This window comes from Colias eurytheme, chromosome 3, assembly GCF_061535395.1.
Source record: "Colias eurytheme isolate Ceu_HAF_F1 chromosome 3, ilColEury1 Martin Lab GWU primary, whole genome shotgun sequence".
Taxonomy (NCBI): domain Eukaryota; kingdom Metazoa; phylum Arthropoda; class Insecta; order Lepidoptera; family Pieridae; genus Colias; species Colias eurytheme.
Genome location: NC_142982.1, coordinates 7,927,739 through 7,947,911, shown reverse-complemented (window position 1 = coordinate 7,947,911; position 20,173 = coordinate 7,927,739). Strand labels below are relative to the sequence as shown.

General features: G+C 33.1%; 2 protein-coding genes across 3 annotated transcripts in view; one reads left to right on the top strand and one right to left on the bottom strand.

Annotated features, from left to right (window-relative positions):
* Positions 1–9,051, bottom strand: part of LOC149909764 (uncharacterized) — a 97,335-nt gene extending 88,284 nt beyond the window's left edge. The window contains exon 1 of one of the 2 annotated variants that reach the window (XM_090119863.1): positions 8,929–9,051. The gene's annotated coding sequence lies outside the window, so the exon portion shown is untranslated. The remainder of the gene's footprint in view (positions 1–8,928) is intronic. The other variant, XM_090119864.1, reaches the window with a different exon arrangement.
* LOC149909757 (EF-hand domain-containing protein 1-like) overlaps positions 1–20,173 on the top strand; it is a 58,781-nt gene that overhangs the window by 1,598 nt on the left and 37,010 nt on the right. The window contains exons 2-3 of the mRNA XM_090119867.1: positions 32–248; positions 2,606–2,761. Coding sequence (XP_089975993.1) covers positions 32–248; positions 2,606–2,761 — 373 coding nt within the window. The remainder of the gene's footprint in view (positions 1–31; positions 249–2,605; positions 2,762–20,173) is intronic.

Below are 20,173 nucleotides of genomic sequence, written 5' to 3'. Positions count from 1 at the left end.
AAACATTTTAATATTGATACTATGTTTTCAGCTATGACCCATCCCTGACGTACGGTCGCGTCAAGCAACCAGCCCTACCAGCGGTGATCCCTCATTGGGTGCATTACGACAAACGGTGCTTAAACTTCACGGCATTCTTCAAACAACCAGTGTTCGAGAATCCAGACGAACATTACAGAGTGCGCGTTGTCAATATCGTTTATTTCCTTGAAGATGATACCCTTACTGTTATGGAACCCAGAGTTAAGGTAAATATAATATTCAAAGCGGTATAGATGTGTTTAAATAATGGTAAATTGCATGTATAGTAAGTAATAATAAATTATAGTAAATACTAAATACTAAATAGGTACGCGAGGTCAGAGGTGACATGCTGAAAACTTTACATACTTAATTTATATTTGATCTGTAACTGTAACTAAAGCCTAAAGGTACTAATATATACCTAAGTTTGGGTGTAACAGATGCTTGAATTAGTTTCATTTACAACCATTGTGAAACTCAAATAACTTGTCATAATCAGCGCACCATAACACGTGGCCTTTAAATTGTTTTGCGCCATTAATTTGCTTCGACTCTATTATTACGCCGTTCCACAGAAATGGTACGTGAAGCACTGTATTCAAGTTATTAATAACTCGCTAAAATGTCAATGCTAAAATAACCCCCACGTGCATAGCCACGTACCTACTGCCTACCCTGTTTGACATCCACAACAATTACTTTTAGCATTCTATAATGAGTAAGCGATAAAGTACATTTGTCACGAAACTTTGAGGCATTGCGTCTGATATTAATCAATCACCTGGGAAAAACGAGGGATAAAAACATTGGAGGGTTTTAGATTGATGCGAAAAAATATGAATGATGCCCTGATGTGTTTGGTTTTTGTTTCGAGTGTTTTAAGTAATGAACGAGACGAGAGCTTTCGTTCAAAAGCGATGTGGAGGATTTTTTATGGGAAATATTTAAATTTTTATTTACAATTCATATCACGATATAAAGCACTACTGTATAATATTTCAACATTTATAAGGTTCGATAAAAATATTCTTGACATTTGTTCCGTCTGTGTTTAATTTTCAATGCAATTTACGAAGAACTTATCTTTAATAGACAAAAGTTCTTTAGAAAATCCGTGTTCATACTAGGTTGAAAATGTTGTTCAGAAAATAAGGCGCCGAGTTGTTTGAAGTTTCTAATTACCCTTTTCGCTTAACTCGAGCACTTTAATAGCAACGATTTTAGATCGTAAAAGCAACACAAAGCTATGAAGTCTTTGACTCACAGTCATGTTGTTGTATAAATCAAAATATAAAGAGGTTTCCTTTTCAATATTATAAATAAGATCAGTAAATTGAGTTGACTAAATGTTTCAATAAATCTATTTGCGTTACAGATAAGTTACTACATCAAACGTTTGAGTAAACACATAAATAAAACCCACGTTGTTTCCTATCAAAATGATGGGCTTGCGAATTGCTTTCTGTTTGACTCAATGCAGTAAATATTTGAGCAAACGAGAGTTGCCAAAGGTCTTTGTTATTATGTTTAGCTTTTAGAATAGTTATAAAAGAAGACCGCTATTCATGACATAGATAACAATGAAACGCACAATGCTTTCAATGTTGGATTCTTTTAATAATTGCGCTCATTCAGAAGACTACGGCTTTTATTGTACAATATCAAGCGTATAATGACGTCATTTATAGTAGCAAGTATGTAATTATTTTTCAGTTTAAAAGCTGTTTATAGAGTCGTAATTGTATTACCATAAGTAGTTTCTGAAAGTGGAGCCCTACGATAGTTTGAGAGGCGAAAGAACAGATAATGCTAGTTAGTGTTTAAAATCACAAATGGAGACTTACATTCTTCTTTAGTTTTTTCTATGCAGCAAACAATTATCCTCATTCCAATTCCTTTGATTATAATTATTTGTGTTCATTGTACTATTTTACAAATTATAATTTGAAATGAAAGTAGGTATAGGCGTGATAAATACAATATTAGACATTTTTCAATGCAAATAAGGTAATTTGCAAGTGCATATTTTGTGCAGGTAAAGATAAGAAAACAATTTATAAATGTTATTTATAGATACAAAAATAAGACCAGTTTTATCTATTTTTATAAATCCCATCAATATGAAATAACAAACAGATATTATACAGAAATTTCAATAATTTAAATTTTATGTGACACTATATTATTTTTTCTATTTATTTTCATTGCAAATTGAATGAAAATGCAATTAAAAGAAACGCACGCTGCGCTCTATGGTTAAGATGCAAGGGTGACATTTACACAGGGGATAAACTTTACGAAGTTGAATTGAAACCGATGCTGGTATAACGCAAAGCTGGCAAATGAGCATGCATTTGTCTACGTTTGAATGCTACATGCTCCGGCTGAGCTTGGCTTTGTTTCGTACTCAACTGAGCGCCTTCCCGTCTCGTCTGGTCCATAATACCCGTTTTTCCCTTTCCTTTGATTATTTTTTCCGCATATTGCAGTGGGACATTGAAAATGAAACGGGTTCTGCGTAAATTATTCATGCAACTCGTTCTAACTACGATACGATGTTAATTTCATGTATTTATTTCAGAATTCTGGCTTGTGGCAGGGGAGAATGGTTAAACGAGGGAAGATTCCTAAAAACGACCTCGGCGAATATTGGCACTGGAAAGATCTTGATGTCGGAAAAGATATCTGTATTTACGGGAAAGTTTTTCACACTATATCCTGCGATCTATTCACTAAGGTATGTATAGCTTTCAACGATTTGTTTGAACGTTTCTTTGAATGTTTTTTTAAGTAGGTACATAATTGCAATAATAAATATATATCTATTTATATTATCATAAAGTATATTTTTATGGTGTTTTATGGAAAGTTATCTTTTTAATCTAAAAAAAAAAATATTAATAGGTAGATATAAAACTGTGATGAATGTAAATTTCAATAGGAATATAAATTTTGCGACTTTTACCATTTTATTATTGTTGTTCTTATCGTCAAAGAAATTAAAGTCATAATGTAGGTATACTTACTTTTCCAACATATTCCGTCGGAAGTATCAACAAAGAACCAACATTGATACTTCCGACGATGTGTGTGTAACGAGACTTATGTTCAAGTAGATAATATTAACAGCAATTTAAAAACAATCTACGTAGCATTTAAATACGTGCAATAATGTGCTTTCTTTGTTTTTGGTCTAGACACATAAACGGCAGCCATTCTCCAATACTGCCGATATTACGGTCTTTTTATCGGCGACGACATGGCTCTGAGCAATTCATATTCGAACTTGTCAAGTACCATATAATATGTGCTCACACATATAATGATATATGAGAGAACATAGTGAATACCTAAGTACTCTTAAATTATACAGCCATTTTTAATTCAATATCTATAGGTACATATAATAAATCTGTAGAAGGGTCAATTCTGTACATTGAAAATATTGAAAAAATAAATAGCAGGGGGTGTTACTGGATCGATACCAAACCCAAATATGTGATTAAAAAAATGTTTGTCTGTCTGTCTGTCTGTCTGTATGTGAAGACATCACGTGAAAACTAACGGTTCGATTTCGACGAAACTTGGTATAATTATACCTTATTATCCTGGGCGTAAAATAGGATACTTTTTATCCTGAAAAAATACGAAGAAAAAAAATAATCTAAATTTTTCAGTTTTATCCATAGACGTTGTTCTGTAGAACAGCGAACACACGTTGGGTATTATTATAGGCCTAGTCGTATTTGAGTCCAATAGATATTTATAAGATGTTATTGTCAGAGTTACTCAAAATGGAGAAATAAACCATCCACGCGAAGACCGACATCCGCGCGGACGGAGTCGCGGGCGGAAGCTAGTATAAAATATATGTGTGTATTCCTTAACTGTAATGCATTCAATATATTTTCTTTAGAATATATAATAAATAACAATTGCATTCATACATGTGCAACCAACCTAATTTCAGTTTTGCTTATTTCTAATTTTATAGTAGTGCAACACTAGAACTAATTTTATATTTTTATCTATGGCGCGCGGGATCTTGCGCTTGTTGTACTCTGTAGTCGCTGATAGAGTAAGATAGCAATAGACGCGAGATGGATACATGTAGGGATGTAACGATACCGATACAGATACCGATATATCGGCCGATATATCGGCAAGCCGATATATCGGTATCGCCGATAATAAATCAACCGATACCGATATTTTTTTATTAAATTATTTCTTTTCTTTTATGTTTTTGCATTGTATTTATTCATATTGTTTTATTTCTGTTTCTGTAATAGTGTTAAGGAAGAGCGGAACCTCCTGGCACAAGCATTTTATTTGCTTACTAGGAGTGTTTCAATCACAAATTTGTTTATGTAAAGGAAAGAAATAAATAATTTTGAATTTTTTTAATTTTTAACGTGATAACGTTTTTAAAATCGTTTTATTCGGGTGACATGTTCATAAACTTGTGTCACACCAAAACCTCACGAGCGCGATCGCAGGTATAACGAGAGAGAGACGGACCGATCTCCCGTTTCATCTCGAGCGCTGCCACTGCATTATGTTATCACGTAAACATCTCGATCGTAAACCTACTTTACAAACATCCAATTTTTTTGATATCAAATAATTCAAAAATCCGCGCCCAATGAACGATGCGGGAGGCCGCCCGCGCGTGCGCACTTTGTTTTCTGAAAAAACTCTACCAATACTGCCGTCCTTTAACTAAAAAGCCGTTAACCCTCAAATGGTCAATTTTCAGTTTTAAATGTAGGGTGATAGAGTTCAGAATTTTCTATCTTTCTGTCTAAGAATCATTTCTCTAGCATTAATAGTTATAAATATATGAAAATATTGTAAGCCGTTAAGTAACACAATTTTCAGCGATTCCATAACTTGAAAGCATCTAACCAACACTACTTCGCTAAATTTCCTTAAAAGTACCTTAACCGCCAGATTTAATAATTATTTTTTAGCTTTTTACTTGACTAAAAGTACGTTATCAGATTATACTTGACTATAGGGACGCAAAAGGACTATAACTGCTTTATGATATGCTTTCATATAACGATTCCAATGGAAATCCTTACCTTATTTGCAGTTACTCGCCCTTAACGCTTTTTTAGTTAAGTAATTTTATTTAGGAAAAATTCTAATAACACTTTTTTGCTTAGCTACAAAGCAGCTAACCCTCATTTTTAAGCTAAAAGGCAGGTATCCGATTCTGGTGATGCATCAGTTTTGGGGATGAGAGTGATGATGAAATAATGTCGCTCCCAAGCAGAGTACCGATTGTTTTTGATTTTCTTTTACAAGACGTATTGTTTCTGATCAGGTTTACTAAGTTTTAAACAATCTAGCAGCTAAATTACGGAAAATATAACAAGTCAAAGTTACGAAAATTTGGTAGGTAATGGTTACGACAGTGCGAACTTTCAATCGTTCTTCTCTGTTTAGACTCTGATTTGTCTCTGTAACCGAGAAAGAGAAGAAAGACAGTCTGTACTATTTAATTTTTAAAACTATTTATTAATTATGTAATTTACCCCTTGGGTGGAATTAGTAATCGACTGTCAAGCAATGTACTAGAGATGGTGATACAAAAATTGTTAGGAGTACACTACCTTTGACCCGCTGACGGGGAGTCCATTTTGCAACTATTGCTATTTTTTCTTATCTTTATATGTATTAGATTATTAAGATTTGTATTTTTTACATAGTAGCAAATAAAAAGTTTTCTACCTCCTGCTATTTTCCACATATTCTGGTATATTATATTTTCTGAATGTGGATGAAAGAGTCTTCTAATCATTTGATAAGCGGTTCTACATTATTTATTAAGAGCATCCCACATGTAAGAGCTTGAAGCCCTATTGAAACCAGGGTTTTATTTTTTCAAAAACCTTGTGCACAAGTCTTAATTTTTTTTTTTCAGGAAACGATTTATGTTTATATGTTTGTGGTTCTATATGTACTCACATATCCGTGACTCCCAGAAGAATATTTATAAAATAACGTTAAAATTGCAATTCTAAATGAATATACGGTTCCAAAAAAGAAAAGCGAGAAGATTTATCTCAATCTTAACCCCTTCGCAGACTAACTTCGCAGAAGAATATTTATAAAAGAACGTTAAAATTGCAATTCTAGATGAATATACGGTTCCAAAAAAGAAAAGCGAGAAGATTTATCTCAATCTTAACCCCTTAATGAGCCACTGTAATGAAATAAACGTGAACATGACGAGAAATAAAGGTTAATTTTATCGAAAACTTAAAAGAGTCATTTAGTAAAAGAGTTTAAAATACTTGTTACTCACAATAAGACGCTAAAACCATTAATTTAGATAGTGTTTAAATCCTTAATACTTAAACCTAAAAGCTTTTGATCCTTTTCCTTTCCATTGGTTGATGGTTGACCTAGAGGATGTAATTCCCGAGAGCAAAGCCTCAGACAGCAGCAAATTTTTAACATTAGTAAGATTAAAATTTAGTACAACTATATAGAATCATAGTACAAAAGCATCCAAAAACCCTTAAACGCTGATTATAAAGTTTTTGAAATTTAAATTAAAACGAAAGTCATAGCTTAAAAGTAGTTATAGTAGCTTAACGACGTTTTAGGTAAGCATTTTATTACTAAATAAAAAAAAATCACAAAATGAAAATAAAAATACTAAATTACTTAGCTAAAAAGTCGCTATGGTATGTGAACGGCCGTCTTGTCCAGTAAATAGTTAAAATTTTCAGATTATTATGCTGAACTAAACGAGAAAAAGTGAATTTAAAAATAAATTGTAACAGTTTCTGGGTAAAAACTAATATTTATATATAATTAAATGTCGATCGATGTATCTCACAATAATTATTGTAAGTGTCATAATTTTTAAGAAATAATGATTTCCGTGTTTTTTGCCATTTACTCGAAACTCACTTCGTGGGCTTAACGGCTTTCTAGTTAAAGGACGGCAGAATAGTAAACTTTTATTAGGTACTGATTGTATGTGTATTACTTAAAGTTTAACTGACTTCGTAAAATAATAATACTAAAATAAATGGTTTTGTTGTTTTTTGATTTGGCATTTTTATTTAAAAGAATACGATTAACAGTTGTCTCTGTTAAATGTTGGTAACTTTTTATGCATAATTCACTATTTATTTTTCTACCAAGCCATCGATATCGGTATCGGTATCGGTATCGCCGATACATTACTACAAATATCGGTATCGGTATCGTATCGGCAAAATCATGTATCGTTACATCCCTAGATACATGTTTGCAATTTAGCCGAATAATAATATCATGTGCGAGCATTGAGATAATATTAATAATGGAGCAGACACCACGAACAAAATCTGTGCGCCAAGATGGCGGCGCGGGGCGCGCGAATGACGGCTAGACAGTCATAGATTATGCGATGTCACTGACTCACCGCTATAGAGGCGACACTTTGTTTCTTTCTGTCTATTTTATTGGGTGCCACTCCTTACATGCACGTTGACTTGAAATTTTCTTTGTACTTACTTTATTTTAGATATAAACTGACTTTACTACGTGGGGCTAACAATATCTGGCATATAATATAGGATGAGGAGGTTCAATCAGGGCTATGGGAAGTTTCATTCCTTACAAATTGAGCCTTTTTTTGAAAAAAAATAAAAGCCGTGTAAAAATTGTGTTTATTTATACATATTTAGTTCATCATCCTCAGAACATGTTCCCGGCTCAGAAATTGCTTGTATTGTTCCAGTACTATTGTAGCACACCTTCGGCTAAAATAAATATAATAATAATAATGTTAGTGATGGCTAAAATAATATTTTATTTGTTATACAAATCCGTAAAATTTTATTATTATCACTAACATCAATACAAGGAACAGCAGACTTCTTTAGAATACGCCTTCCCGCTTTTGTGGTATATTTATCCTCATCGCGAAAATGCAATGAACAGACGCAAGTTCTATCGGATGGTAACCAGGTTTCTTCACTGCGGTTGTTTTGGACAAATTTTACCCATTTTTCCCTTTCTTCACGGCCCAGACATGGAAACCTTGAATAGAAAAAATATTAATCTCTGAACTAGCGGTCCGCCCCGGCTTCGCCCGTGGTACATATTTCGCAATAAAAAGTAGCCTATGTTTTTTCTCAGGGTCTAAAGATTGTCTGTGCCAAATTTCATCAAAATCGGTCCAATAGTTTATGAGCCTATTTATTACAATCAAACAAACAAACAAAGTTTTCCTCTTTATAATATTAGTGCAGATAAATAAATAATAATTCAATTATACGTTCAAGTCAGTAGCTTATACAATATCAATTAAAATTGATTAAAATCAATTAACAAAAAAAAAATTGGTGATTAAGTAATTGATTTTCATATTTCATGATTTCACCTTTTTTCAATTAACAACCAGTCTATGCTTTTCTAAATATGTAAAATTATTATTTTATACTATAAAAATATACGCCAGCAAATATTACTAACAACACTTATTTCATGCCCAATGTCATATCTTAAATTTTTAATCTATGACAAATGACGCAAAATGTCGCCCGCCAAAAATTTTGTTCTAACTAAGTTTTAAAAATTATTATCTAGTTACTTACTGATTGAAAAGTTATTCCTTTGCACTTTTCCGTATTATTTGTATTATTTGTGCAATATCGTAACACACACGTAGGCATATTTGATGCGTTTCACTTTAAAACAAATAAAAAATGAGCGTGACGTTCGCGCCAATGAGCGAGCAAGCGACTGAGTGCAGTTACGCCACATGACGTATGTTGAGTGGAACATAAGTGGTGTAGGCGGTATCGACTCCATAATAATATTATCTCAATGTGTGCGAGTAAGTGTTTATTACTTTTTATGAATTTAATATTAAATAATAATGGAATATCTTACCTCAGGGTCGTTGGTTTTGCGAAAGGTTTTATGTGAATATATTCTATATGGTAGGTTTTAGGTTAGGTTAAATGCGAATACCGAGCACTAACAAACTTGTAACAGCTGTCAAACTGACGTAAGTGTCACGAGTGTTTATTGTGATAATATGTATTTACTATTTTATTCTCCTAATTTTGGTAGGGTTAGGGTGTTTCAATGGATAAACGACTATAAATTATTACTATCATTATTAATTATCTGACATTAACTTACTTTTTCAATTAATTAATTAATATTTAATAGGTATCGTTCTAATTTGTTTGTTATTGACTTGCTATCGTATAGGAGCTACCAACGTTGACAAGAGAGCATTTTAGTATAGTTGGTTCTTTGATATACTGTTCCTCTTGCTATTTCGGTTAGAGTCCGGGCTGTCTGGCTGGTCGCAGTGGTTGCGTTTTGTAGTGCGCATCTCATCTGCACAGGATAATTTCCTTAATTTAAAGTCATTTTTTAACGCGTAATTTTTAATATTTCATCAGACATAATTTTTTATTGCAAGACGTTTTTTTCGTTGTTAAATAGGTGCCAGACGCAATTTTTTATTTCGTTTTTATAAAAAATTGAAATTATTTTAGAATGTCTGTAAATTTCATATTATGTTCTTCAAACATAATATAATCTAAAATTAATTAGCCAGACGCTAATTCGATTGTTAAGTATTAAATAATGTGTATAAATAAAAAAAAGTAATGAAGCATGCAGCTCATCAGCTAGTGTATTTTAACTATGCGACAGGAAATAATTGCAAGAATACAATATTATTTACATTTGTTCTTATAAATAAAAGCTAAAATGAAAAAAAAAAAACATAAAAGTGAAAAATAAATTAAAGTTACCATACATTGAAAAGAATGGAATAAAAACTATATCAATGAAGGTTAAACAATTACATTGTTAAATTTAAAAAGCCATCTTCATAATCATCATCATCATCATCATCTTCCCTCTCACTGTCAGAATTATTTATGTTATCGTCTAAGGAATTGTTATTGTTTTCCAATATTCCATCATCTGTAAACAACTAGAAAATTTGTTTCAATATTGATGTACACACATACACACACACAACACACACACACCACACCACACACGACACACACACGTGAACACACACACACACTCGCATGTCTAAGTTTGTATTGAATTTAACTAAAGTAGTTAGCATGAATTAATATAGGTATACTATCGGTCCGTCCCGGCTTCGCCCGTGGTACCTACATGTACAAACTATCCTATCTCTCAAGTTGGATCGAACTGCACATGGTGTGCGAATTTTATTATAATCGGTTAAGTGGTTTAGGAGTCCATTGAGGACAAACATTATGACACGAGATTTATGTATATATATTAAGAATTAAGATTAATGAATTAATATTGTTATCATCATCACTACATAGTATAAAACAAAGTCGCTTTCTCTGTCCCTATGTCTCTTTAAATCTTTGAAACTACGCAACGGATTTTGATGTGGTTTTTTTTAATAGATAGAGTGATTCAAGTGGGAGGTTTATAATTTATATGTATAATAACATCCATTAAATAGTGGAGAAGTACTGTTATTTTTGAGGTTTCTAATGTGATTTCGTAAATAATTACATTTTTTCCACTTACAGTGCAAACGCAGGCACCCTACGAGTTTTATCAAAATAATGTACTAACTATAGTACACATTGAAAAGGTCTACAGAAAAGTCCGCGATGGTATATGTCTATCTCTTATGGATAACCCACAATAACTTTTTTTGTCATTTACTTTTTACGACAAATAATGGCTAATTTTCGAAGCGATTTTAACCGATACAACATTAATCCTTAACCAATTAAAGACCTTGAATACATTGTTCATTTAATATAGATCTATATGGCCCTTTACACCGTATGATTTAAGTGAATATTTTCGAAGATATTACAGATTTAAAAAATGCGGGACGTAGCGTTTGCGGCGGTACCAGCCGGCCGCCCCGCTATATATTTTATACCCGTGCAAAGCCGGAGCAGGCCGGTATGTTTTTATATTCAACGTTCACAGTTTTTCTGCAGTGTATTTAGTATCAGCATTGCACCCGTGCGAAGCCAGGGCCGGGCGGGTCGCTAGTTAATATTAGATATATATATTAGAAAATTTAACTTGTATTGGCAACACTGTATTTTGTCTGTGGTTCTTTTTCTTCTTGTACGCGGTGTGTAATGTGTGGTATTAGGCAATGTGCTATTGGAAATAATATAAATAAGTTTATGTAATCGCTGTTTTCATTTAAACCCATAACTTAATAGTTAAGTAATAAAAAAATTGTTTTGTATAGAAGATTGTTGATGTACCCTAACAGTTTATTTTTTAGCCTAAGGAATAAAATGTACCAATGGAAGGTACTTGTTCCCACAACACAGGGAATCCTAGAGTAGGAACAATTCAATTTCTATGCATCTTATATTTTCGAAAAAAAAAAGTTATTTTTATTGTTATTTAATTTTCGCGGCCGACCCTTTCTATCTCTCTTGCACTTTAAACTATCTCTCCATATACACAATCACCAAATTGTTATACTTACCTACTTTCACTACGTTTTTATTTGTACATATTTAATACTTAACAATCGAATTAGCGTCTGGCTAATTAATTTTAGATTATATTATGTTAGAAGAACATAATATGAAATTTACAGACATTCTAAAATAATTTGAATTTTTTATAAAAACGAAATAAAAAATTGCGTCTGGCACCTATTTAACAACGAAAAAAACGTCTTGCAATAAAAAAATTATGTCTGATGGATCTATCTAAAGGTAAAATATTAAAAATTACGCGTTAAAAATGACTTTAAATTAAGGAAATTATCCTGTGCAGATGAGATGCGCACTACAAAACGCAACCACTGCGACCAGCCAGACAGCCCGGACTCTAACCGAAATAGCAAGAGGAACAGTATATCAAAAAACCAACTATACTAAAATGACTTTTTTTTTTAACGTTAATAGCTCCCGTACCACTACTAGTAGTAGTTACAATATTTTAAATTATACTGTACTTTTAGGTTGATTTTTTTAATCTTTATTTATAGAGCTTAATCACAAAATGATTAAGTATGTCGCTCCTGATAAACTTAACTTTTTATCATATTGACTGCTCGATTTATTTCAAGAAAATAATTGAGCATGTTTACTACTTATACGATGTAGGTATGTAGGTACCCATTTAGTACAATGCGGTGGAATGTACACGATCGTTACATCAATCAATCCGTGCCGGTTGTTTTCGATCGACGAATTCGATTGTAACCTACCTACACACCTACTTCGATTGTATTCCTTTGGTTTCTAAATTTTTTTCCATGTTTTTATTTTTTAGGTCTCGATCAACGAAGACAAATTCATTGATGTTTTTATTTTTGTTTTATTATTATGGGTTTCAAATTATTATTACATAATTTTCTGTTATTCACAATATTCAAGACTCGTGAATAATACTTTCAAAGTATAATATTATGTTCATAGAATTTAACTACGCTTCGCAAAATTGCATTTTCTATGAAGATAAGAAATTTCATTGTCTCATAATATTGTGTAGTAAACTGTAAATCCGAGAAAATTTGTAGCAGCCTGTATGTACTTTGTTGAAAAGTTCAACATATTTATTTCGCCTTGTCCTGATCCTTCACTCTCAAAATCTCATCATCACATGTAAATTATTGCTACTTTCAGAATACCTATATAAGGTACCTACTTGCTCTGTGCTTTGAGAAGTTGAGAAATATTATACCTATTTGTTGTATTGATAATATGATAGGTAGTAATCGAAATTACATTGATATGCTTTAATTTTTAGACCTTTGTAATATTTAAAGGTATTCGCGTGAATGTATCGCTACCTAAAAGTTATTTCCTAAACTTAACTGCAATGATTCCGGTGACGCGCAATTCCTTTGCCAGCCCCGGAACCTAGACATAAAATAAAATTATACTAGGATGCCATCTCGTGTGTAAACAAATATAAACGTGTTACGAGTAATATTATATCCATCTTATATATAAAAATGAATCGCAAAATGTGTTGGTAAGCGCATAACTCGAGAACGGGTGGACCGATTTCGATAATTCTTTTTTTATTATATTCCTTGAAGTACCAGGATGGTTCTTATGTAGAGAAAACATAAATATGTACCACGGGCGAAGCCGGGGCGGACCGCTAGTATATATATATAAGAAAGATATAAACCTGGAATGCGTGTATAATAATAATCTATACTGCGCTCTATATTCAAAATGTGATTCTTTTTCGCATTAACAGAGCTATAATGTGAAACGAATGGATGCCGTAAAACCTTCGAATGGCTTTTAGAATAAAGCCAAAAGTGAGGTCGACGGGCTTAAAGTAAATGTGTTTATAGCCCAGGAATAGCTTGGGTGGTTTTTATATTGTCCACGACGCGGACGGCTAGCCAATAAACTATGTTACCTATAAGGCGCGGGACATATACAAGCGGCGCGGCGCGCATCGGGCGCACCGCGGGCGCGCCAGCCGGCGCGCCGCGGGCGCGCTGCCGGCGCGCCTCGGGCGCGCTGCCGGCGCGCCTCGGGCGCGCTGCCGGCGCGCATCGGGCGCGCTGTTGGCGTCCGAAAATGATATTTATATAGAGTGGTTAAATGCATTTTCTTCATGCATAATTTAGTAAAATTATGTTTTTTGTGCTAAAAGAGATTAACATTAATTTGAAAGTAACGATTTTGTTTTGATAATTCCTTGTAATAGACTAGAGTAGATAATTTTTGAAACAAAAAAAAATCGCAGTCGGATGAAACCCATTAGAAAAGGAGGGGAATATGATGAAAATTAAAGGAAAAATAAATTACGGTCAATCCGAGTTCGGGAAAAGGGAGGGGGGAGCTTTTAAGAGAAAAAAATGGTTTCTCTTGATTTCCGACAAAACTACAAGTCCTACGGAAAAAAGTTCAATGGCAAAGTTGTAGATAATAAAAAGATCTACAACTTTTGTATTGACAATTTTTTCACATAACCGCAAAATTTAGGTGAAAAATTCAAAAAACCAAGTTTTTGGTTTTTTATTTTTATCTACTTCAAAATTTATTTTTTTTCTACGAAATTTGGTGGAAACTTGCTTTATTATGACCCAAATACACTGTAATTTATTTGACTGAAAATATTTATTTTTTCGCCTTATTTTGAATTAATACCAAAAAAACAACCTAATTTTCAATCGAAAAGTCACCCGTCAAAATATCAGCTTTTTTCAAAAACTTGGGGAGCCTTTTATTCATTGAAATCTCTACTTTCATATGGTGTAAAAAAAAATAAACATTACCATAGTAAATGTTCTCAGAAAATGCATACAAACAGTGTGAAAATGAGCTTTTACTAAATCAGGCACACTTCTCAAACTACCTGAAATGTTTTTATCGACATCATTTTGCTTTTGAATATGCTGTAAAATATTATACTTAGAACAGATAATTTTTTTTCTTTTGAAATATTACCGAAAAGCCGATACAAGAGAAGATATAGAGTTCGAGAAGTGTGCCTGATTTAGTAAAAGCTAATTATGACACTGTTTGTAAGCATTTCCTGAGAACATTTACTATGGTAAGGTTTATTTTTTTTACACCATATAAAAGTAGAGATTTTGATGAATAAAAAGCTCCCAAAGTTTTTGAAAAAAGCTGATATTTTGACGGGTGACTTTTCGATTGAAAATTAGGTTGTTTTTTTGGTATTAATTCAAAATAAGGCGAAAAAATAAATATTTTCAGTCAAATAAATTACAGTGTATTTGGGACATAATAAAGCAAGTTTCCACCAAATTTCGTAGAAAAAAAATAAATTTTGAAGTAGATAAAAATAAAAAACCAAAAACTTGGTTTTTTAAATTTTACACCTAAATTTTGAGGTTATGTGAAAAAATTGTCAACACAAAAGTTGTAGATCTTTTTATTATCTACAACTTTGCCATTGAACTTTTTTCCGTAGGACTTGTAGTTTTGTCGGAAATCAAGAGAAACCATTTTTTTATCTTAAAAGCTCCCCCCTCCCTTTTCCCGAACTCGGATTGACCGTAATTTATTTTTCCTTTAATTTTCATCATATTCCCCTCCTTTTCTAATGGGTTTCATCCGACTGCGATTTTTTTGCACTTTTTATTATTTTTAAAGGGATCTACCCCAGTGTATAAGTAAATAGCGAGGATAACCCCACGATTGCAAATATATCTTTGTTGAAAATGTTGGAATTTACTTGGAAAATTTTATAGTACTTTTAAAGCAATTTTAAAGTAGTACTGGTGTAATGATGGAAGAAAAGAAGGTTAAAATAACACAAAATTTATATTGTACTAGCGGTCCGCCCCGGCTTCGCCCGTGGTACATATTTCGCAATAAAAGGTAGCCTATGTTCTTTCTCAGGGTCTAAAACCATACATACATACATACATACATACATACATACAAACCTTTCCTCTTTATAATATTAGTATAGATAAAATATGGTTTTCAAACACAGGTTTACATTTAAACCATATAAATCTTATCATTAAAATCTCAGTTCAAAAGTATTTACAGTACTGATCATTCCACAATATTATTACAATTACAAATAAATAAAAAACACAATCAAAATCAGGATTATCTTTATTTCTGACATTGTAAATACATGGGAACTTTCATTATGCTCTTCTTCATTTTCACTTTCCCTACTGCCATCACCTGTGTAAATCATTTCATCGATTAATTCAATTCACCTTTAAAAACAAAACGAAGAAGGGTATGTAATAGCAGCTCTATATAATTCCACACAGAGAGAACACATTTTTGACTGACAGGCTACCGTCTCCTATAGACCGGGAGATACTGACACAAAATTTCGAGTCATTTGTAACAGGATGGCGGTTCTACAGGGGTCTTAGTACGCAATGACAAAAAGAAAAACGATGGTGTGAACGCTGGTACCGGCGGCTTAGTCGCGTGGGCGTTAGTCGAACTCGTCGGAAAAATAGCGAAGTCAAACGATTTGTAACACAAAAATTTTAGAATTTACCGATAGCCCGTAAAAAAGAAGTAGGCGGTAGTGTCATGCCATACTTTTCCGGTGTGACTTACAGCCCGCCATACCGACGCGAATGTGTTGATTTAAAAAAAACAATTCAACCATTTGTACCAGGCTAACTTTTGCACAGGTAACCATCGTCGTGCAGCCATTTACGAAAATCGCCATGCCATACTTTTCGGACGATTCCAAATGGTCGCCATACCGCCGAAAATCTGCAAATTTTTTTTTTTGTAAAAATTGTAACAGACAAATGACTCGAAATTTTGTGTCAGTATCTCCCGGTCTACTACCACCCGATTTGTTTTTGATTGTGTATGACCGTGAATTGACCTCTATTTGGATGCGATGGGGGAAGCGCGCCTGCGGTACGCCTGCGGTACGCCCGCGGCGCAACCGTGGCGTGCCGCCTCGTCGCCTTTCCAAAATTCTTTCATACAAAATGTATAAGAAGGACGTGGTGCAAAACAGATTCAAGAGGTGCGCTTATGGCACGCCCGCGCCCGCGCCGCTTGTGTTTGACCCGCGCCTTAAGTGTGTTACTTGTTAGCTAGTGTGTAAAAGTAAATACATGTAGCTTATATCATGTGTGATGTGGAAGTATTATTTTAAGAAGGGGTATGTCAACACGATTTTCATGAATATTGTCTTCCTATCCATCTATAAGGAATAAAAAGAAATATTACGGATGTAGGTATTTCACAATAAAATGCAATAAGGCATACGGGTAATTTATTTTAGGGATGACCAAACAAAAATCTGCATCGTCATTTTGAGTCATACAAGGGAAAAATAAAGTGTAGGCAGGTGTAAAGTTTTGATAACTAATCATTGATTCAAAAAAAAAGGAATAATAGACTAATGATGACAATTGCTTTTTTAATCTTTTTGCAATGGATATTCTTGTAAAATACATCAATATTGAAATTACTTGTACAGTCAGAAGCATAAATATATTACCATTTGCAGATTAGCAAAAATATCTGCCATTAGAACGGGTTCAATAATATCTGTCTGCCCGTATACAGCAAAAATATCTGACATTAGTAGGCAGCATTATAAAGTGGCATCAAAACTATATGACGAAAATGTAGAGCAAATAATTGTGACAACCTCTCGAAGCATAAATATGTGACGTAACCTAGGAGGCAATAATATCTGACACAATTTTATATTTCGGTATTGTAAAATATAATTGATTCCTCACAAAAAGTATAAATATGTGACACTAGCTTTCCGCCCGCGGCTTCGCCTGCGTTTTCACAGAAATACCGCATAGTTCCCGTTCCCGTGGGAATTTTGGGATAAAACCTATCCTATGTGTTAACCCAAGTTACCCTTTACATGTCTGCTAAATTTTATTGTAATCGGTTCAGTAGTATTTGCGTGAAAGAGTAACAAACACACACATACACATACTTTCGCATTTATAAGTAATACTAAATTAGTAGGATAGGAAGTAGGATTATAGTAGGACTAGTAGGATAAGATAGGATAGGATGTTAAAAAGGAAAAAACGTTTTTTTATTTAATTAGTTTTTTGTATTTTGCTGGGGTAAGAATATGAACAAAAGACACATTAGTTATATTTTGTAAATATTTTTTACTAGTGGTTCGCCCCGGCTTCGCCCGTGGTTTCGTGGTTTATTTCGCAATAAAAGGTAGCCTATGTCCTTTCTCGGGTATCAAAATATCTCCATACCAAATTTTATGCAAATTGGTTCAGTAGTTTAGGCGTGATTGAGTAACAGACAGACAGACAGAGTTACTTTCGCATTTATAATATTAGTATGGATTTAAATGAAATTACGATAATATGATAACTTGCCATAATTTTCGATACTCAATAAAATAATAGCAATATTATAGGTAAATGAAAATGAATAACGGAGCAATCGTGTCAAACGTCGCTAACGTCAAATATAACAAAACAATTTCTAAATAATACACGAAGGTTACACTGAACCTTCAAATAAAATAGATCTACCCAAGTGGGTATTATATGAATACTTTAATTTTGTCATGATATGATATCCTTCTAATATTATAAATGCGAAAGTCCGTGAGTATCATGTAAGGATGTTTGTTACTCTTTCACACAAATAAAACAAAACAATGGAATTTGGCACACACATAGAAGGTAACTTGGATTAACGCTTATGAGAGCTTTTATCCTGGAAATCCCACAGGAACGGAAACTATGCGTGTTTTTCTTTGAAAACGCGGGCGATGCCGCGGGTGTTAAGCTAGTAGGATATAATATCTAGACATACAATATGTGTATACAACGACGGCACATATTAATTAATATGGTAATCATGTTTTAAAACAACGTAGTTAAAATAAAATTTATTTATTTTATATTAATTCAATATTAAATTGAAAATAAAATTGTGTCAGATATTATTGCTTCCTAGTTGATGTCACATGTTTATGCTTTTTGTGTGGAATCAACGCAAAATACAGAAATATAAAATTGTGTCAGATATTATTGACACCTAGTTGGTGTCACATATTTATGCTTTGTGTGAGGAATCGAAGCAAAATACAGAAATATGAAATTGTGTCTGATATTATTGCTTCCTAGTTGATGTCACATATTTATGCTTTTTGTGAGGAATCGATGCAAAATACAGAAATATGAAATTGTGTCAGATATTATTGCCACCAAGTTGGTGTCACATATTTATGCTTTGTGTGAGGAATCGATGAAAAATACAGAAATATGAAATTGTGTCAGATATTATTGCTTCCTAGTTGAGGTCACATATTTATGCTTTTTGTGAGGAATCGATGCAAAATACAGAAATATGAAATTGTGTTAGATATTATTGCCACCTAGTTGATGTCACATATTTATGCCGTGAACGGGAACTATGCGGTATTTCTGTGAAAACGCAGGCGAAGCCGCGGGCGGAAAGCTAGTGTCACATATTTATGCTTTTTGTGAGGAATCAATTATATTTTACAATACAGAAATATAAAATTGTGTCAGATATTATTGCCTCCTAGGTTACGTCACATATTTATGCTTCGAGAGGTTGTCACAATTATTTGCTCTACATTTTCGTCATATAATTTTGATGCCACTTTATAATGCTGCCTACTAATGTCAGATATTTTTGCTGTATACGGGCAGACAGATATTATTGAATTTGTTCTAGTGACAGATATTTTTGCACATCTCCCCCTAGGCATATATTATTGCTCGTGACTGTACAATACTATGTATATGCCTCCGAACTTAATATTATGTCATTGGTACCTGTTATCTTTCGTATGAAACAAAAAAATAATATGTATGTACTTTATTATAACTAAGTACCTACAATACAAATATTAGATTTATCATCAATCATAAAAACAATTTTTACCAAGTATTTTGTGGTAAATAAACAATTCTCATAATAATTTTAATAGTAACTATTTTCGTTATAAATAAATATTTCTTAAATGTACGAGCAGTCCGATAAACGTACAGTATGTAGGAAACTGATAAATTTACAACGACGACATTGAACTTGGTACTGAATACTCCAGTTGCCGGAGCGATAATAATTACAGAGAACATTCAATAACTGATTAAACTAGGTATATCAATATGTGATATAAAAAAAATGCAAAATGAAATATCGAACACATTACTACGGGTTGACTGGGGTAATACAGTCACGAGCAATAATATATGCCTAGGGGGCGATGTGCAAAAATATCTGTCACTAGAACAAATTCAATAATATCTGTCTGCCCGTATACAGCAAAAATATCTGACATTAGTAGGCAGCATAATAAAGTGGCATCAAAATTATATGACGAAAATGTAGAGCAAATAATTGTGACAACCTCTCGAAGCATAAATATGTGACGTCACCTAGGAGGCAATAATATCTGACACAATTTTATATTTCTGTATTGTAAAATATAATTGATTCCTCACAAAAAAGCATAAATATGTGACACTAGCTTTCCGCCCGCGGCTTCGCCTGCGTTTTCACAGAAATACCGCATAGTTCCCGTTCACGGCATAAATATGTGACATCAACTAGGTGGCAATAATATCTGACACGATTTCATATTTCTGTATTTTGCATCGATTCCTCACAAAAAGCATAAATATGTGACATCAACTAGGAAGCAATAATATCTGACA